The sequence below is a fragment of the Ochotona curzoniae genome, unplaced genomic scaffold, assembly GCF_017591425.1.
Source record: "Ochotona curzoniae isolate NIBS_2020 unplaced genomic scaffold, NIBS_Ocur_1.0 scaffold_3171, whole genome shotgun sequence".
NCBI classification, from domain to species: Eukaryota; Metazoa; Chordata; class Mammalia; order Lagomorpha; family Ochotonidae; genus Ochotona; species Ochotona curzoniae.
Genome location: NW_024467104.1, coordinates 361,988 through 384,008, shown reverse-complemented (window position 1 = coordinate 384,008; position 22,021 = coordinate 361,988). Strand labels below are relative to the sequence as shown.

At 39.3% G+C, this 22,021-nt stretch overlaps 3 protein-coding genes across 3 annotated transcripts; all 3 read right to left on the bottom strand.

Moving 5' to 3' along the window:
• Nucleotides 1-269: 269 nt before the first annotated feature.
• Nucleotides 270-1,205, bottom strand: LOC121172226 (olfactory receptor 4S2). Its single transcript, XM_041004079.1, has one exon. It carries the CDS (start codon nucleotides 1,203-1,205, stop codon nucleotides 270-272), a length of 936 nt encoding a protein of 311 aa, XP_040860013.1.
• Nucleotides 1,206-11,291: 10,086 nt separating this feature from the next.
• LOC121172225 (olfactory receptor 4P4-like) lies at nucleotides 11,292-12,233 on the bottom strand. The gene has a single exon (XM_041004078.1). It carries the CDS (start codon nucleotides 12,231-12,233, stop codon nucleotides 11,292-11,294), a length of 942 nt encoding a protein of 313 aa, XP_040860012.1.
• An 8,190-nt stretch (nucleotides 12,234-20,423) lies between these two features.
• Nucleotides 20,424-21,353, bottom strand: LOC121172387 (olfactory receptor 4P4-like). The gene has a single exon (XM_041004254.1). The coding sequence runs from the start codon at nucleotides 21,351-21,353 to the stop codon at nucleotides 20,424-20,426; it is 930 nt and encodes a 309-aa protein (XP_040860188.1).
• Nucleotides 21,354-22,021: the final 668 nt, after the last annotated feature.

Genomic DNA, 22,021 nt, shown 5'->3' with positions numbered 1-22,021 from the left:
GAAAATGGCAAAAGGGAGCAGAATAAAATATAACAATGCTGAATGTGAGCTTAATCAGATACTGGGTTTATTAAGATTTTTCTTCTGTATATATCAAGAAACTTGTTTTCTTTTTATGAAACATTAATACGAATATGAAAATAATACATTCATCTTCAGAATGTTAGCCTCTGACATTCTCATGAATCATATGATATTATCAGCTATCTGTCATCCAAATGAATCAACCAGGACTAACATGTAAGGCTATCCAGCTTAAAACATTACTGTTAACTATTTACTTTGATTTGCAAGAATATACTTCTCCATATTTTCTTCATCGCATTCTTTACTTCCACATTTCTCAGAGTATAAATCAGAGGATTTAACATAGGGGTAATAATGGTATAAAATACAGCCACCATCTTATCCTCTGAGAAGGTGGTGTCAGGCCGCATGTACATAAAAGTACAGGGACCAAAAAAGAGGATGACCACAGCAACATGGGAGCCACAGGTGGAAAGGGCCTTCCGCCTGCCCTCTGCTGACTGCTTCCTCAGGGACACCAGGATGACAGTATAGGAGATTAGCAAGATGACAAAGCTCCCCAAAGCAATAGTGCCACTGTTGGCAGTCACCACTACACCAACAGTGTATGTGTCTGTACAGGCAAGCTTCAACACAGGGTGGACATCACAGAAGTAGTGATCGATCTCATTGGGTCCACAGAAGGGTAACTGGACCACCAGAGCCACCTGGATAAAGGAATGTACAAATCCACCTACCCATGTCCCCAGCAACATCTTATTGCATCTTTCCCGGTCCATGATGGCCATGTAGTGAAGTGGTTTACAGATAGCTACATAACGATCATAGGCCATTACAGTAAGGATGAAAATCTCAGTGCAACCAAAGAAATGGACACCAAATAGTTGCAACATGCACCCCACATAGGAGATTGTTTTTCTCTTTGTTAACAGGTCAGCAATCATCTTAGGAGCAGTGACTGAAGAGTAGCAAATGTCCACAAAAGACAAGTAGTTGAGGAAGAAATACATCGGAGACTTGAACAGGTTGCCCAGGCAAACCGTCAGCATGATGAGGAGGTTCCCCAGTAGAATGACCGTGTAGAAGAAAGAAAACACCACGAAACACACTTCTTCAACTTCTGGATCCTGGGAAAGTCCCCAGAAAATAAATTCAGTTACGTTGTTTCGTACTCCCATAGCATGAACCCACTCAAGACCAAGTTCTCAAAAAGCAGTTCAGAACCTGAAAGAAACAGTAAACACACTAGAGCATTTCTAAGTCATAAACAATGGATGATAGTAATATCTGAAAATAAAATAAAATAGACTTAATGAAAACTGACAAGCATACTTCAAAGACAGTAAAATGTAACTATTATCTTTTTGCCTTAATAAAGCATTGCATTTATTCATTTCAGATGAGGAGGCAAGTCCATAAGGAAAGACCAAATTCTCTCAAGCTACCAAGTGGTTCACCTTTGATAAAGCTTGATTTGTCTGTTTCTAAAATTCACTTTGCTCTCCTAGCATGAATTACTCATTTTTTCAATTTTTATAAATGGAAAAGGAATTTTACATCTGGCAATATTTTTGGACTAGATGTGAAAACATGCACAATAAATACTGCCATGGCTGATTATCACATTGGTGTATGTGTGCTCAGATAAGTGAGACTGCAAATTCTCTTTTGAGTGTAACTCAAATGTTTGTGCTAATGAGTTCACCTCTTGCTAACTAGAACAACAATCAAAAGATCATGGAGTAGAACAGATGTAAGACCAAATGTTTCCAAAACCTGATTCTGAAACGATGGTGTTGAAATTCTGGTGAATAATTAAGCTGCACATAGCTTCCTTTACCCTATTTGGAAAATAATAAAGTTCCAATTTCACTATCATCTGTGATCTTAACTTGTATTTCAACCAGGAAATCAAATCACTTCTACCAGCTTGGAATAGCCAGAATGCCTTGATAGTGCAAGGGATTGAAAATAAGGCAATCTGTGCAAGAAATTTTAGGAGAAAATGCAAAATCAGTTTGATTTTAAAGGGAGACAGGGTGGCCCCCGGGACTCCTCCATCTTCAAACTCAAATTTCTTGAAGCTTCACTAGGATTTACTTAGTCATGGTATTGTAAACTTTTTTTCTGGCAACTGAAAAACAAGTATAGGGAAAAGGGAGAAATTTCTGCCTTTTTAATCTTTTCTTTCTTTTATCATCATTCTAATTATTCATGTTTTATTCTGTATGGTATTTTACTGAATTGTGTATATTACACATGTCTGGAAGAGATCAATCAAAAGGAGTTATTTGAACAAAAGTACATTTATCTAAATGTATGAAAATTTAGTTACATTGGAGTCGCTGGTATTTTGTGTGGCAAGAGGCATGTGGGATAGTTTCAATCATGGAGTTTTCAGTTTTCCCTCAAACAACTGAGCTACCAGAAGAGCTAGCTGCTCACATCAACAACAAAGGAGGGACTTCCATGCTTTGGACAATTACAGAGTTATGGTTCTTCATCTCTGCGTATTAAAATTGGTAGAGCTGTGAGTATAGATCTTACCTTGGACATTATAAAAGAACACAATATTAACAAATGGAATTCTAGTGATAAATTGTTATATTTAACTATGCTTATGCACATGCCCTGCTTTACATGCACATTCGGTCATTCCGCTTGGTTTCCCTGTTAGATTTATGTATGTTCTCTACTAAGAAAAAACCTTACAATTTAAGAGTGTTCAAATCATGGCAGTTTTGGGGAACTGCTATTCCAGGTTTTTGTTGTTGTTGTTTTGTTTTGTTTTATTTTGTTTTGTCTCTGATTTTCATCTGGAAGAAACAGAGGCGGTGACAAGAGTCAGAACTGCTCTTCTATATCATACAGCAGGAACCCGGATGAAACATCGCTCCTCAAACCATGACCCATCTCCAGGATCCTACCCCCGCTTGAGCGTTCCAGGATGATAAAACCTTCCTGTCTCTGAAATGATTGGTTTGACATTTCTTATTCATTCTTTTTCTGTTATCTCGGTGATATATAGAGAAATAATATTATCTTTGCAATTGCATGTTTTCAATTATCCAGCATTAAAAAAATAATTTGATATCTGGCAAGTAGAACAATTACTATTCCTAAGGAGTGTAGACAAGGGTTATAAACTACAAATCTCAAAAATGTTCATTCTGTGCTAGTTTCAGAAGAACTAAAGCCTCACCAGGATTTTCCAGGGCTTGAGACTGTTTTGTGTCCTCTTTTCTGGGCGTGACTTGAGTGCTGGTGTCCAAAGAAACAATAACACGACATGGGAAGAACTGCTTCAAAGAGAACAGCAATAAAGAATCCTTGGTTCCCACAAGTCACAAGCTGGTAGGAATCTGTATTCCTTATTCCTGATTTTCTTACTTACTAAGCTTATGATCGACCGATCCTTCAACAATAAAAGCTGTTTCTTAACTTCACACAAGGTCTATTTAAAGAGAATAACGTGAAACAGTAATGACCTTGGGGAAACACTTTCCCCCAAAGTCCCTCTCCATAGTTAAAACCAAATTAGAAGTTGAACAATGATCTTTAATTTGCAATCTCCGATTAAAAATAAATAAATACCATTGCTAAATATGAAACCCAAACAGTCTTTCTCTCTAGGATCATGGTGGTGATCCACACAAGTGTAACAGTGGTGGTAGTTATTCTTTCAGTTCATATGATTCAATAAAAGCATGCACTAGATACACACAGAAGCATACACACACACAGATGGGATGAGGCCATCAGAAGTCGTGACTTACCCACTTTGCCACAGTGGTCATCCCCGGGCTTGCTTTTTTAAATGTAATATCTACATTGATAGATAGGACTATCAAATTACTCCTGGTTAACTCCAACATGAATTTTACTCATTCTTTCTTGGAACATTTTCCCTTCTACAAAATGTATACACTGTAACTCCTTTTAATGAAAGGGTCAGTGTAGTGAACCATCATGCATTTTTTTAATAATCCTTTTGTGTGTAATTGCATGGCACACTCCTCATATCACTCTCCTTTCTTATAAAACGGAATTCAAAGAAAATGCCTTGCGGCTAGCCTTTGACGGTGTAAGCTCACTTTCCTTTAGTCCCCCATGTGTTTCAAGATAGACTAAAATGAATGATTTATTTTCAATGTATTTTCTTTAGAAAGATGTCTTTGTTGCAATAACTTTTCATTCTATCAGTGTTTTATGGAGACAAGATGATTGGGTAGGACACAGATACATAAAAATGCATTCAATTTGCTTACCTGATTATGGCAGCCAAGCTGTCTCACAGCAGGTAACAAGCAGGCTGGGAATCCTGAAACGCCAGCAGAGTGGCTCACTACAAACCCACAGCACCAGAGAAACCAAGGAGGAAACACTCAGTTTAAGGCTGGGAGCCAGAGTTGGCGCATGAGTTGTGGTGTAAATCCTGGAGACAAAGGCCGACAAGCCTAGGATTCTGATGCCGAAGGCAAAAGAGAAATGTTTGCCAGCTCACAGCCAAAGGCACCATCAGTCTCTGCATTTTTTGTGCCTGAAACCAGACAATCAGCAGGAAGGCCCACTCATAAAATGTTGGATTTTCCCTCCTTAGTCCATTCATACTCACAAACTAATCTCCCTTGAAAATGTTCATAATAATGATTTCCCAGAATTCTAAATATTTCTCTTTTTAAAAAAAGATTTATTTGTTTTTATTGGAAAGGCAGATACACAGAGAGGAGGAGAGACAGAGAGGAAGACCTTCCATTCGATGATTCACACCCCAAGTGACCACAATGGTGGCAGCTGAACCAATCCGAAGCCAGGAGCCCGTAACCTCTTCCAGGTCTCCCACGCAGGTACAGGGTCCCAAAGCTTTGGGCCGTCCTCAACTTCTTTCCCAGGTCACAAGCAGGGAGCTGGATGGGAAGCAGGGCCACTGGGATTAGAATCGGTGCCCATATGGGATCCTGGAGTGTTCAAGATGAGGACTTTAGCCACTGCTATCTCACCAGGCCCTAAATATTTCTTTTTTTTTTTTAAGGATTTATTTTTATTATTTTTTCATTGGAAAGGCGGATATACAGAGAGGAGAGACAGAGAGGAAGATCTTCCGTCCGATGATTCACTCCCCAAGTGAGCGCAAAGGCCGATACTATGCCGATCCGAAGCCAGGAGCCTCTTCCGGGTCTCCCACACGGGTGCAGGGTCCCAAAGCTTTGGGCCGTCCTCGACTGCTTTCCCAGGCCACAGGCAGGGAGCTGGAAGGGAAGCGGGGCTGCCGGGATTAGAACCGGCGCCCATATGAGATCCCGGGCGTGCAAGGCGAGGACTTTAACCACTTGCGCCACCGCGCCGGGCCCAATATTTCTTTTTTATATAGTTTTTTTACTTATCTTATAGGAAAAAGCTTATGAACTTACATAGCTTTTAGAACATAATGGTACTTCTCATCCTATCTTCCCTTCCTTCCTCCCTCCCCTGCATAGTCTTCTTCCTCCTATCTTTTGTATTTTTCTTTTAAATTTAAAAATTTAACCAAATACCCAAAATGTCAGTTTTGCTCATATGCATTACAGTTTTGCACTTTTAATCCAGTCTAAAATTAACAATCCCACATACATATTCTGAGATTGCCAATTTCCATTTCACTGCATTTTCTCCTCATTCCTTATATCCCAAATTTGAAATACACATGTAGTTCCTTCCTACTCCATTGATATGTATCATTTTAAAAAGATAGTTCTTCACTTGGGAAAAAGATTCAGAGAAAAAGAGACAGAGATAAAATAAATAAAGATAGAGAAAAAGATGAGAGGCATATCACACCTGCTGGATCTCTAGAGCCTCGAGTAGTCCCATGGAAGGTTAGGATCCAGGAACTCAACCCAAGAACCCAGTTACTCGAGTTATTTCCTGATTCCTGCGGTTTACCTTCGGAGGAAACTGGAGACTAGAGCTGTAACCAGGTATTGAACCCAGATATTGTAACATGAAAAGCCATAACTGACCTAACCACTAGCCCAATGCTTACCCATGCCCATATCTTAATGTTTCTTCAGGTGCAATTGTCTTTGTCTCTCTGGTCTGTGTTTTGACTAATTTCTTAGCTCTAAAATTCAGTTCATTAATTACTTTTTACATTGTGGACACTCTGTTCTGTTCATCGGGTTTCACATAAAGGTTTTATTTATTTTAATTTTGAAGCTATTTTAATTGTTTTTAGCATCTTGGAAAATGTATGATACATGATACCACAACACGGTTTTTAAATTATTTTGTAATTGTGGACAATGAGCCATATTATATTTTGTGTCTAAAAACTGAAAGAATTATGGTCCTTGATGGTCCATATTCTGCGGTAGAACTTTCACAGTGAATATTTTTTCCTGTATTTACATTTTTTTAAACTGATGTTTATGTAGTTGAGCAGGGCGGGAAAGGTCAAGGACTAAAGGGAAAGTAGGCAAGACCATTGTTTCCAACCTTTCCCTTTTATCTGCTTGCATCTGGGGGAAGGTGAGAGATTAGGGGAGAAGCCACAGCCAGCCTTCCAGCCTCCACAGTGCCCAGAAAGGGGGATCAGCCACACAGTGTCATCCCAGAGTCCTTGATGGGGGAAGGCTCTGAGAGTTCTGCTCCAGTGGGTTTGATACTTCTGAAATGCTGCTGATTTCCTCCAATCCGAGAATGATGAACCCTTTCCATGGTTCATTTATTGGCACAGTCCACCTTAAAGTTTCCATTCACCCACATGCCTGCTGTCAATGCTTGACTGGGATAATTGACCAACTTGTTCTTTCCTTCCTCTGCTATGGTACCAGACGTTCTTTGTAAATCCCTATGTGCTTTTGGATATGCAACCCACTGCTCCATCTTTGCCATTGTGGAGGCTCAGTTCTGACACATGCACTCCACAAACAGACCAGAATGCCTGGGATTCTCACCATGGTTGGAGTTCTGAGTTCAGTGGTTCAGCTCAGGGCATCCTCAACGAAATCTTGTCTGAGGTCATCCCAAACCTGACTCTTGTGCCAGCCTGCCACTCCAGGGTCCAGCTCATTCTGTCACCCACATCAGCCTACACACACATTGGTAGTTGCAGTTACTAGATCAGATCTATCTCCAGCCCCATCTCTTATGCAAAGCAATGGATGCTGTGACCCAACCCAAACTTCCCACCACACACTCAGGCCTCACACACTAGCAGGCACTCTGGCCCTATTAGAGCAACTCCCAATTGCCATACCGGATATGCCCCAGTTATGGTTTCTGCACCTGCCAGTGTGCACAGTAGACTGGTCCAGTCTGTCCCACATCCCATTCAGCTGCTGTCTACATCAGTGGGCACTGAAGCCTGACTCAACCCAACCAATTTCCTCATTCAGCTCACACATGACAGTGAGTGCCACCACCTGTCTATCCAGGCCCGCACCCAGCCCTGGTTCTCACGCTCACCAGTAGGAGTTGCAGACCACTGTTTCCCTACTGGGCCCACTCCTAGTGCCAGACCTTGCATTTCCAAGTATTTCTGGAATCGAGCTTGACAGGACTTGTCCTCAGTCCCATCACTTTCCAGTTGATGTTGCAGCAAGCTCCAGCATGCCTGTACTTAACTCTGACTCATGCCAGAACCAGTAGATACAGTTGGTTAGTCATCCTTGCTCTCCCCCTGACACAGTTCACATGCTGGCAAGCAGGCATTGTAGCCTTTTCTAGCCCAATCTGACCCAACTACAAGCTCTCACACTGACCAGCAAAAGCAGTGGCCCAGCAGGGAAGTCAGCACGACTCCTCTACAGAGTTTGTTCTGGCCCCTCCCCAGGTTTCACATGAGCTGGTAGGTGATGCTGCCCACTCTGGCATGGCCCACCCCATCTCAGCATTGGCTGGCAGGTTCAGATACCTGTCCTGGCTACGTGTGCCCCCAGTTCCAGCTCACACTGACAGTTGCTGCCACCCAGCCCAGCCAAGCCAACTCCCAGTCACAACCCTAACGTGAGCTGCTGGTCTGTCTTGAAACCTGTCCTGGCTCTCAGATCTGCCTGTTGGTGTTATGGACTGGCTCAGGCAGGCCTGCCTCCAGACCTACCTCACGTGCTTGTCAGGAGGTAACCTAACCTGGCATGTTCTAAGCTGTTCCAAGCCTTGGTTTTTGTGCTCACCTGCAGGGACTGAATCATGGCAAAGGAGTTCCCCAAACTCCTCATTCAGGTCTCCATCCCTAGAACCCCTCTCCTGCCTTAACAGATCTCATACACGCTGATGGGTTCTTGGTCCTGTCTGACTTAGTCCACCTCCTGTCTTGGCAGGAATGGTGGCCTTGCCCATCAGCCCACACCCATTTCAGTTCTTGCTGTTGAGTGCTACAGCCCAGCCACATATGATCCACACCCAGACACAGCCATCGTGTAATTCAGCAGATGCTGAGACCCAGTCCAGCCTGTCCTACTTCTACCATGGCTGTCACACACACCATTAGGTACTGGCACAATTCAGACACATTACACATCCATGTTGAGATATTGCAGTCATGTCAAGCCAGCTTGCTGCCCGCGTTCTGGCTCTTTACACTCACCAGAGGGAACCACACAATTCTGGAGCATCCCCTTTAGCTCCCCAACTAGGCCTGTTCCCAGCCCCAGATCTTGGTATGTGCCAGTGACCAGCTCAGCATAACCATCCCCCAGATGCTGGCCTTTGCTCTCAGATGCTGCGACCTGGCCTGGTAATGCTTGCCCAGTGGCCTGGTAATGCTTTCTGCAAGGTGCTACGCTATTGCCCAGGATGTTCCCATGCAAACCAATAGGCATGGTAGTCCTGCTGACCATGCCCCACTCTCCAGCCTGGCCCCTGCACTTGCCAATGGGTTAACATTTAGTCTGGCCCAGTCCTGTCCACCACCTTCCAGAACCAATATATACACTCGACGATGGGTGGAGCGCCAATGCTTAGCCTGGCTAACACCAAAGCCTGAATCATATGCTCAACAGCAGGAGCTACATCCCACCAGGAGAGTTTCCCAAGTTGCCCCTCCAGGCCCACTCCCAGAATCAGATCACACATGGGCTAGTGGGTTCTAGATCCTTACTTGGATCCATCTCAGCCTTTGTATGAGCTAGCAGATATTGAGGTCTGGTCTGTCCCCAGCCCCAGCACCTATGAGTGTTGAAGAATTTCAAGGTCATGTCTAGCTCAGCCCATCACTGTCTCTAGCTCTTGAGCACACCATGAAAAATTGCAGTTGCGCAAGGGTGAGCCTCCATATCCCACTTCCTCCAGAATCTGCCAACAGGACCCAGTTCTCTCATGCAATGGTTAGTCTCATGGCCCAGTCTAACATTACTCATCTCCTATTCTTACACACTGGTGGGAACTGTAATTTAGACCTGCTAGTTAAGTCTCCAGCCCTAGCTTTAGTTTGCACTGGTGAGTGGTGGTCGCCAGTGTACCCTGTAAACTAGTTCAGTTCAGGTCTTCAGCATCCACCCTCCAAACCATTCCATCTTAGCATCCATGTTTATTTGTAAGTACTGCTGCCTTTTTGGCAGAAGCCCCTCATAAGTCCCTTCTTTCCTGCATCATATTCTTCTTGCAGTCTTCTCTCCCATATATACCTTTCCCCCTTTCAGTGATCAATCCACAGTCCAGGTACCCGAGAATGCCACGGAGTCCACATTTCAGCCTTTCAGAACCTAGTCATCATGTGGAGTAGTGTGCTGACCTAGAGCTCTCACCACCCACTAGGGTCCCAAGCTACTGGCATGTATGACGACTTGAGACCTTACCCCTCCACACACCCACAATCCAGGCTCATTCTTAGTTCCCCAAGTCTAGTCCACCAGCATGCCAGGCCAGCATTCTAACCTAGGGCATTCTCCACCCCAGCCTCATCCTATCTGGGACCAAGCATGTGGGGGAACCTCAGGCTTGCTATGCCTGCCTATACATGAGTTGCCAAGTCCCAGCACACCTCCAGTTCCATCCCTTGGTCCTTTGTATGCCTGCCCCCACACACCAGGAGTCTGCTGCACTAATCCTTGAAGTGTCACCCTGCATGCTAAGAGGCCAGAAATTCTTAAATGTTTTGCTCTGTAATTTGGGGCAAAAAAAAAAAATATTTAGCCTTAAATTTTTGGCTCTGTATAGTATATTAATATACTTACTATAATTATATCTAAAAAAAGGCATTTGGAAATATACCATTTTCTATGCAGTATGTTGTGCATTCATATACGTCTGCCCTGGAATGTATGTATGGTAATTTATGTAAGCAAAAGTTCTTGGATTACCTACAATTGAGAGACAAGTTTGCAACAATTTACATATCCCCTATCTCATGGCACACATCCTAGAAATGGCAAGAGTTTTGTATATTTGAAATTCTGTTAACTTCACTAATTATACTGGGATATTTTGGATGGTTCCTTTTCAATTTAGTATTTTTATATGTTACTGACATGACATTCAAAAAAATACAGGTGCACAAATACTTTGTAGAAATATTAAGTTGTAATTACAATACAAAGTACAACAAAAAAACAAAAATACACACACTCCAGAATATATACAAAAGGTATTGCTCTAAGTAAAAAGTAACATAAATGTTTAACAATAGAAGATGTGAATCATATAGGCATACGATGAGACACTAAACATTCATTAAAAACATAAAAAATCTTCACATGGAAAATGGCTCTGAAAAAATTCGTGAGCTACATGATAAAAAATTCTATCATCAACATGATTCTTATGCTAGGAAGAATAAGTAGATTAGTTGGCTTTCAAGCTGAAGATTGTGTTTATTTCTGAAAATTTCTTTTAGTTATACGGATGAATTGGAAGATTGCTAGTATACTGATAGTTTCTGATACAATTATGATTGCTAATTATAAAATAGGACTTTTTTTTTACAAAAACTTCAGTGTATAAGGGTGGAAACTACAATTTTATATATTTACACTTCAGTAAAAGCTGAAAGTAACTGAAGGTGATATTTTATTCAATTTTTCAGAATTAATAAAACACAAATGCAAAATTACTTTCATTTTAATGTCATGTCATTAATTCTTTACAGATATCCTCCACTTGTTTCCAATTAGAGGAAAGTTAAGATAGAGTGAGTGTGTGGAAGAGCATCCATTTACTGAACATAAAGTGAAGGAGTCTGCTTCCCATTACCCGTTCACATCTCCAAATATCAAGGATAAGAACATGATGACAATGCACCTTTTCACAGTTGTAGCCTCATGGACCCAATTCATGAAGAGCAGAAATTACCAGAAAAGTGACTTTGTCTTCAGGAGTGTTGGATGACACCATATCTTCCTCAAGGCATTCTTCATTTCCACGTTCCGTAGCGTATAGATCAGAGGGTTGAACATGGGGGCGATGATGGTATAGAAAAGAGCAAACACTTTATCTTCTGGGAATGTTGTTGCTGGCCTAATGTAAACAAACATTGCTGGTGCAAAATACAGGACCACAACTGTGATGTGGGAACTGCAAGTGGAAAGGGCTTTGCTGCGGCTCTCTGCAGAGTAAGACCTGATGGTGTATAGTATTAAAAAGTAAGAGAACACCAAGACAACGAATGTCACCAAAGAAATCAGGCCTGAATTCACAATGACGAGGACACCTACTGTGCGTGTATCCGAACAGGCCAATTTCAGCAAAGGATACACATCACAGAAGTAGTGATCAATCTCATTGGGACCACAGAATGGCAAGAAGACGGTGAGGAGCAACTGACTGGTAGAGTGTACAAACCCTCCAACAGAACATGCCAGGATTATTGCGTTACAGTTCTGCCTGCTCATGATGACGGTGTAGTGCAAGGGCTTACAGATGGCCACATAGCGGTCATAGGCCATTCCCATGAGAATGAAGATCTCAATGCCGCCAAAGAAGTGAGTGGTGAAGAGCTGCACCATGCAGTTAGTGTAGGAAGTGGTCTTCCTCTCGGCCAGTAAGTCAGTCATCAGTTTAGGGGTCACGGTGGATGTGTAGCAAAGGTCAGAGAGTGAGAGGTAATTGAGGAAGAAATACATGGGCTGGTCGATCAGCTGAGTGCATGTGATGGAAATCATTATGAGTGTATTTCCTGTCCAAATGCCTATGTAACAAAATAAAAAGAATACAAAGCACAGGATTTCGATATTTCTGTTTTGTGAAAGTCCCAGTAGAATGAACACAGTGACATTATTGCTTCTTTCCATGACCTAGTTTAGATAGAATGCATAAATCACCTGAAATGACAAAATTCATGTAGTGTTGAAATATGCAATAGACATATTCTATGAACAAACTGCATTTGATTTATCACAATATCTAGGGAAATAAACATGTGAAGTTCCATTAAAACGCCTTTCAAATGAATTTTTTTCACCATAAAGTGTTTGAATTTCACTTAACCTTCCAGCAAATTGTCATCAATTCCTGTCTTAGTAATCAAAAATTTCTACTCCATCAACAGTACTAACTTGGCTTTAGGGAATCTCTGTTTCCAAAATATTTCTTTGTCAAGGCTACTACTGCTACTCTCTGAAACTCAGAGTTTATTCAGGAAACGTGTATAATTCAATATATTTTCAATGTGTAAAATGTATGATGTCTTCCTTAATGGAATATACATTATGTTAGCAAAAAACTGAGAAGATGTATAGAGAAATATTTTAAGATGTGAAAACATTTCAGACCTTATTATTGTTTACACTTTCGTTTACCTACTTTCTCAATAATCAGGTGAAAATTATGTGCTGACATTTTAACACATAAGAATTCTACTCTTGTAGGTGATTAAATTAAAACAAAACGGATTAGCTTATAAATATGGGAGCAAACTCTAGCAGTTCAAGCCCAGTAGTTTAAACCCCAGTTCCTATGGCAGAATGCCTCTGTATGATTTCAGACTCTATGTCCCAACTCCAAATTCCTGGCAATGCAGATCCTACAAGGCAGTGGTGCCATTGTAGCATTAGGTCATTGTTGCACGTGTGGGAGACCTGCACAGCAGGCACAGCACCTGGATCTGCTCTAGTTCAGCCAGTGGATGTTGTGGCCATCTGGAAAGCAAACCAGCAGATAGACACTACATCTCTCAGTCTAACTCTGTCTCTGTCTTTATAACTCTCAAATAAATAAAAGGCAATAGGCATGTTTAAAAGAAGACTGCAAAGAATGAAATACCCTTACTGGTAAGTCAATTAGATTAACTTTACAATGAGAGCACATATATTTTTTTTCAGTATTTGTGCAACAATCATTTTGCTTAAACCTATGAACTAGTCAGACAGTGGCAAATCCATGGATAGAAGGCGTGTATAGGAAAGCAGGTTGGAATGTAGTTTATTCTCTCCATATTGTACCTAGAGTTTTTACTATTAGTGTGAGTTATATCATCTTTTTAGGTAGAGTAGAAATGGATGTCTTACCATTAAAATACGATTCTGACAGTCAAAACTAATGGAATACAAAGTTCCTTTGAAAATTCTAAATCACTTGATATTAGACATTACTTTTTTAAACAATAAAAAAATTTAAACTGGATTTTGAGTAAATAATATATTAAATATTAAAGGTATATTGAGCCTAATATTTCACAATTCATTTCTCTGTTTTCTTCCAATTCATTCATTAATATGAAGATTTAACTTCAAGATCAAGAAATTACAATAATGTGAATCACTTTTCAATCAGTGAATATGATTACAAATAGGACATGATTAGCTAAATGACACACCATTCTAATAGATCAACTCTGATAAGCTGTTAGCTTTCCAAATAACACTAAAATAAACAATCCAATAAATCAATGGACATTGTATTCCAACTGTTAAAAATATTTGAACTTAATTTTATTTTTATTGATTAATATCCAGCCTCAGAATGTCAGCCATTCCATTATATGCACACTCAGCCGAATTCCCATAGTTTTCTATCAGACCCTACTGAAATACCCTCTTTATTGCACCATATTATTGATTAAAGCATTGTTACTTCCATGGTGAATAGTAGAAGCTGAATTTTATAACAGGCATGCATCGTCATAAAAGAATTTCATGAACAAAATTTAGATTTCCAAGTTCTAAGACACAAATCATGAACTTTCCTATATCAAACCATAGCAGCTGTCTACCATATTGAGAAAACTGCAACACTGTATCAAAATAAAATAATATTGAATTCTTCACTGGTTTAAATTATTTTCATCAACAACATCACATATGTGTGATTTAAGACTCACTTGCCATATTGTGCTTATTCTATTTATTAAAGCTCTTTCTTGAAATTCAGCCCTAAGAAAAGCCCCAAACATGCTTTCAAGGCCAGGGCATCCCTCTGTTTTCACTAAATGTGAGCCTGCTGGAAGTATGACTTAAACCTAGTTGCATCAATGCATCATAGCACAACTGATCATTCTTTAAGAACTAAGACCTACAGCAAATCCTTGGTCAAACGACTGAGGTTTTGCCATTCACTACTGACCTGTGGTTTACAAATTCATCCAATTCTTTATTTTTCATGATTCAGTTTCTTTAGCTCAGGGGTTTCCTATTCCACCGCCCCCATCCACTCCACACTACGCCCCCATCACCCGCCCCGCCTCTGTCTCCCCCTATATCGTAACCGTAGTTTAGTCCCTGACCAACAGTCGCAAGTCCACCATTCTACTATTCAAGTGATCCTGACATTGTAGGTATAGACAGTGATATAAAGAAAAATCTTTAAACTGGTAGGCCACTAGCAGTATCACTGAAGTAAAATCAACATACTACAGAAAAAAATAAATAAAATTGCTCTAGATTTACAGAGGTAACAGAGGTAAAGAAACACATAGTGACACAGAGAATGCCAAGCTGGGATTTAAACCACAGTTAATAACTGCCTCCCTGTATTTTCTGTCCAAAATGTCAAAGCCAGAGTTACAGAATAAGTTAAATGTTAACAAGGGTACTAAAAATAGAAGTGTGCAAAATGTTTGAATCTTCAGGCATAAAACCTGCTGGATTTCAAGTCCTTGCTTTGCTTAAGCAATTCACATTTAAATGGGAAATGCATGGGCCCAGTGCAGTAACCTAGCAGCTAAAGTCTTTGCCATGCACCTACCGGGATCCCATATGGGCACTGGTTCTAACCCTGGAGGTCCTGCTTCCCATCAAGCTCCCAGCCTGTGTCCTGGGAAAGCAGTCCAGGATGGCCCAAAGCCTTGGGACCCTGCACCCACATGGGAAACCCGGGAAAGGCTCCAGGCTCCTGCTTTCAGATTGAGGAAACTGGCTGTTGTGGCCGCTTTGGGAGTGAATCAATGGACAGAGATCTTCCTCTCTGTCTCTCCTCCTTTCTGTATATCTGACTTTCAAATAAAATATAACTTTACCAAATGCAAAATGTGCAACTAGAAGAATGGAAATACAAATGAATTGAAAAAAAAAGCAGTCCTTTCAAGATTCGAACACATGTAGATCAGTATTAAATGTAACAGATGTGTGACTTGCACAGGAATCAGTGCATCTTTTATCCTCAGGGTTGTGACACGGCGTTCTCAGCTACTGTCCATGTGTGAAAATAGGTAGGAAATGAGAGATAAGAAGACAAGACCCAGCTGCTCTTTGTAGGTCCACGGGACTTGTATGTTTCTTTTCTGTTAAGTGAGGGAATTTGATTATCTCTAAGATCACTTTCTTTTCCAGTGATGATTTTATTTTACAAATTCAATGTTCTGCCTCCTTGCCAAAATGTTACTATCTGCTTAGAATTGGGTAACATGTCTTTTTTTTTGAGAATGCCCCCTTTTTACAAGTGTAGTCCTGCAAAAATATTAGGTTGTATTGTTTTTCGGCTTTGACCTCCCGTTTTAGATTGTATCTTCTTGCACCCAACAAGTAACCAGATCTTCCTTGAAGGCACTATTCTCTCAATCCAAAAATGTCTGTCTATCAAATTTATAGTAGAACCTCTTAAAATTTGGCTGCTAATTAATGTTTTCTTAACAAAGGACTAAAACTAGTCAATAAATATTACAAAATACAAAGGTTTTAATAAGTGAGAAAGACATAACTTCCTTGCATTATTTTAGAAGATCTGTAATTTTTTTTATAGGCTTAACTAGCCTCTTAGGATTTTCACAGTAAGTTCTTAAACTATTTCCTTGAAATTTCCTATGTGACATTTTCTTTATCGCAAGGAAGGTCACAGATTTTTCACTTTGTATTTTCTTCAGTGTATGCGTGAACAAACACAAAATTTACATCATTTTAATAACTACTGTCATTTGTCGCATCCTCAAACCAAAATAATCAAAGGAGCCAGCCCATAGATACAGGCTGAATAAATAAGTATTTTGTTTGCAAGACCCAGTCAAATTGCAATCAATTTAGAACACACTATTCCTTAACATTTTCAGGCTCAAAAAATGTTTAAAACTTTTGCTAAACTTTTCATTCAAGATTCTATACTTTTATTTCCCCACAAAATATTGTTTACTCTGTGAACGCTAATTATTTATACATCCCCAAGTTATCAACTTACCGCTTAGAATCCTTTCATATCCCAAGTTATCAGAAATAACATGCAATGTGACTCTACAACTCTGTTATAAATGCTTCATAAAACAGATAGCTCTGTAGCCAGTTTCTTAAATCCCATTGGCTGTAAGTTACTAATGACAAAAATAAGCTGCTTGAGCAATTTGAGTTTCTCATTTCCACTTCTGCTCTAGATGAGAGTACCGTATGGTCCTTATGTTGAGAAGTGAGAGCCACTAATTCCCAAGCAGCATCTTCACTCAAGTTCTCTGGAGGAAAAGTATTGCAACTTCATCATCATTGGATTGTCTGGTAAATTACAGACTTACAGTAGTTTCCTGACTGTAAGAATTTATAAAATGTTCAAAAACTGTCCTGAGTACAGGTGAACATTTCTACATTTTGTATTGTCATTGTTGATAAATTTTTCACTTTTTCCTATATCAAAATAAACTTACCTTTTCTTCTTTTCTTTTTCCTCTCTCTTTTTTCTCTTATTTTATTTTTAATTTTATGATACAAATCCATAAGTTCTGGGATATCCCTTACCCCTTCCCCAAAATCCCTCCCCTCCAAATTACTTTCCCCATATTATTACAGTGGTATAATCCTTCATAAGCAGTCATAAGTCCATCATTCTGCTATTTAAATGTGTCCTGACATTGCTGGTACAGAAAATGGCACAGTCCAGCATCCTATTGTTGAGATATATCCAACAGTTTTATTGAGAACTCCATCTTTGATTTTGAATTAGAGATGCATATTACACTGAATCTTCACATCTGGATATGATAGTCTCTATGACACAGTTACTATACATTCCCTTCAATGAGAAGTCAGAAAAAAATCAACAACAGAAATAAAGTTGAAAAAAATTTTTACAACACCACAGAGTTAAGTACCATGCTACTGAGTAACCAATTGTTTCACTGAAGAAATAAAAGAGAAAATACAAAAGGTCCTTGGGGAAAAAAATGATCTTACTGTGATACATATGAGTCAGTGAAGAATTTAATAAAAGAAACTATTTTGAAGAAATTAAAACACAATAAAAAATATCAAAACTCATGGGTTGCAGCAGAAATAGTGTTAAAGGGGTTATTGATCTTGTATTTGCATGAAGGCTACCTTATGTCAGAGAGTATATGTGATATTTGCCTTTTGGGATTGACTTATTTCACAATGCACAATATTCTCTAGTTGGGACCATTTGGTTGCAAATGGTATAATTTCCTTCTTTGTAATGGCTGAGCAGTGTTCCATGGGGTACATATATCACAGTTTCTTTATCCACTCTTTTTGGACCTGAGTTGTTTCCATGTCTTTGCTATTATAGATTGTGTTGCTGTAAATATAAGATTACAGACCCCTTTCTCATATGCAGTTTTCACTTTTTTAACATTTGACTTCCATGCTACTGCTTAACGTTGCTTTGCTTCTGGAACTATACTAATAAAATCAAATGTTTAGTAAATGTATGTGAAATCAAACATGAACAAAAATCAATGTGAGCTTCTTCCATAGTGTTCTAACAAAAGTATCGTCAAGATTCTGGTACCAATAGCATTTCAGGAATAAAGAAACCAGGACATAGGAACGTATTAAGACAAGAGAATAATATCTGTGAAACATAGCTTACCTCTAGGGAAAGAAAGAAAAGGCAACTGAGAAAATTTCTTATCACACACGAGAGTTCTATGTGTTATGTGCAATATCTCGGCGTACTTCAATTATTAAAATGTAGAATAATAAAATATAAAAAAACTCTGATTTTATCATAAGTTATGATTTTAAAAACGTATCATAAGTTACAATAATGAAAATTAGTATATGTTGGTAGTTTTCATTCTCTGAGGTACAATAGCCAAAGGATTTTTAAAGATCTACTGATGATCAATGTATTTCCTACAAACTGATTAACATTTCAGTTGGCATATTGTCCTTGCACTAACTTTCCCAAATACTGATTGTCAAAATTTCTACTAAACCAGCACCTCTATGGATACCATCTCTGCTGACAGCTTAATCTGCTACACCACACTGGTGGCTCCAGAAAGCATACAATTTTACTTTTTGTATCAAAATGGATACATCATGTTGAATAAAACAAACCCAACCCAGAAAGAAAACTGCTGCATGTTGTCCCTTAGTTGTGGGACCCAAAACTTAAACAGAAAGGAAACACCTGTGTGTATTAGTATTGTTGTTTACGTAGTTTTGTAAAACTTTGTTTTATACTTTGGTCAAACTGATGTTAAGAATATGTTACTAAAAAAAAAAAAAAAGAATATGTTACTAGTATAATTTTAATTATCTGCATTACTTTAAAATTTGTTGTAAATGTGAAAAGTGGTTATTTTTTTCCATTCTGTTATTGTTTGTCACTAGCTCTATATTTCTAAACTGGGGTATTTTTTGTTTTTACCTTTTAACTTACCAATGAAATATTAGGCATTTTAATATAGTGTACTTAAAGCTCATTCTCTCAGAAGCTGAAAAAAAGGGAGAAGGAAGGAAGGTGAAAGGAACAAAGCGAGAGGAAGGAAGAGAGAAAATATCATTATCCTCTTAGAAGTGTATATATAAATACACTGGATTTATTTTAAAAAACCCTTAAAATTTTCAGAAAACATCTTGCTAGGCATTTTGAAAGCTAATTTAAAGTCATTTTAGATGTGATTACATCTTGGTGTACTTTTTTATAACCTTCCAGTCAAGAATGCAGGCTAATTTTTTGCATGTGTAGATTTAGTTATGCATTCCCCTTTTGTAAATTAAAAAGCTGACTGTATTCCTGTAGGTCTATATCTGCTCACCTGTTTGGTTCCATTCATCTGTTGACTCATGGAAGGAGCAGACAGAAAATCTTTCTATCCCTTCTCTCTGTAAATCTTCCTTTCCAATAAAATAGTCTTAAAAAAACAACTGGGCCAGGTGTGGTGGCGCAAGTGGTTAAGGTCCTCGCCTTGCAAGCCCAGGATTCCATATGGGCGCCGGTTCTAATCCCAGCAGCCCCGCTTCCCTTCCAGCTCCCTGCCTGTGGCCCAGGAAAGCAGTCAAGGACGGCCCAAAGCTTTGGGACCCTGTACCCGCATAGGAGACCCGGAAGAGGCTCCTGGCTTCGGATCAGCATAGCATCAGTCGTTGAGCTCACTTGGGGAGTGAATCATCGGACGGAAGATCTTCTTCTCTGTCTCTCCTCTCTGTATATCCGCCTTTCCAATAACAATAAAAAAAATCTTAAAAAAAAAAAGAAATAAGCTCTCAGCTACTGGCTTTGATCTCGCTCATCCCAAGCCATCTCAGCCATATGGGGAATGAAGCAGTAGGCAGAAGATCTAGTTCTGTGTCTTCCATTTCTATAACTCTTAAAGTAAACAAACACTAGATTTAGTAAATAATTAATACCTTCTTAAAAATTCTCAGGGATAATATCTCCAAAGATATTTTGAATAGATCCTTACCCAGAACCCCGTGACTCAGACACATTTTGCCAAACATCAAACTTTCTACAATTGTAGTGAGATCTTAGATAAGTAGGTTAGACTTGGAGCAATTTGAGAGACTGATAAAAAGAAGCTTATATTTCATTTTTGGAGAAATTAAGTTTCATGTTATTCTTTCAGAAATGAAATTGATGACAAGTTTGGGAATATATATTAGAAAGAAATACCTGGTACAATCGAAGACTAAATAGTAAAACAGTATAAAGTATGGATGGCAAGGTGAATAACAATGACTTAACACTTGCATTTTAGGTATGTTTTACATGAGTGATGATTTAGTCCAGCTCCCCAAAAAATGTATAATGCTTCTATGTATGTTCTCCAACAATAACTTACCAAGAGAGATGCAATTAAAAAACAGTGAATACTTTGTGGTTTACTGTAATTCTGAATAGAACAATTGAGACCATACCTTCCACATGGCAAGTTTCATCTCCGTATTTCTCAGCGTATAAATGAGAGGATTTAGCATGGGAGCAATCACAGTGTAAAACACAGACACTTCCTTGTCCTTGTTCTCACTTCCTGCAGGTAATACATAGATATAGATGCAAGGCACAAAAAACAAAACTACAACCATTATGTGAGAGCTACAGGTTGACAAGGCTTTGCGACGCCCTGCAGAAGACCTTGTCCTAAGGTTGTATAAAATGAGAATATAAGAAGCTACCAAAACAAGGAAAATTGCAACTGCCACCATCCCTGAATTTGCAATCACTAAGATACTAACCACATGGGTATCTTGGCAGACCAGTTTCAATAGAGGTTTCACATCACACAAATAGTGGTTTATCAGGTTTGGACCACAGAAAGGTAAGCTGAGTACCATGAGCAGGAGAGCAATGGAGTGCCAAAAGCCCACAAGCCACGCCATGGCAATCAGCATGTGGCACCTCTGCCGGTTCATGATGACCATGTAGTGCAAGGGCTTGACAATGGCCACATAGCGGTCTAATGCCATGCACACCAAGATGAAGATTTCCACACCTCCTAACAAATGGGCAGTAAAAAACTGTGTCATGCACTCGCCATAGGAAATGTTCTTTCTTGCTGCAGCTAAGTCCCTGATTAGCCGGGGAACCACAGTGGAGGTATAAGTGACATCCATGAGGGAGAGGTGGCACAGAAAGTAGTACATGGGCTGTTCAATGAGGTGGCTGCAGGTGATGGTGAGTAGGATGATGAAGTTTCCCATCAGGACCGCCAGGTAGCAAAGCAGGAAGAAGAAGAAGAGCAGTAGCTCTGTGTGCCTGTTTCCCCACAGTCCCATAAAAATGAATTCTGTGACATTCTTATGATTTTCCATTAAGTCTAGCTGCATGCAAAAATACACTTGGGAACTTTAATGCATCTGAAATAGTAGAGAACACAGTATACATATTTAATATCACTTTTTACTTTTTTAAACTATTTATATATAGACATTTATTACCTCCTATTTTAAATTGTTTTAGATGAGCAGCATAATTGGTTCTAATGATAGTTAATAAATATATGATTTATACCCGACAATGTATGTGAGTAGAACTCTCATAAATGCCAACTGGATATTCTCAATCCCATAGTACACATGAATAAATGCAGGATCCATGCAAATATGATTAGTGATTGGCACCAAAATTTAAATTGTAAAAGATGCTATATGTTCCCATATCTGATGCCAGATTCCAGGCTCCTAAATCCTTTGCCGCATTATCATTATCCATACAACACATGGAATTCCAGCTGTGATCCATATCTGAAAGGAAATGTGCTCCTACATTATGCTGTCCTTTACTATGTAACATATGTAAAATGCTCTCTCTTTTTGATCTGTATTTAACTCATCTAAAAATCTCCATTTCATAATTCTTATTCCATTCAGCTAACATTAATTAATCTCTCTGACTAAAAAGACTTGATTACACCTGAGAAATTGGGTAATAAGTGTTTCAGTAACTTTCCGTATCATGTGCATGCAAATTCAAAGCAGGA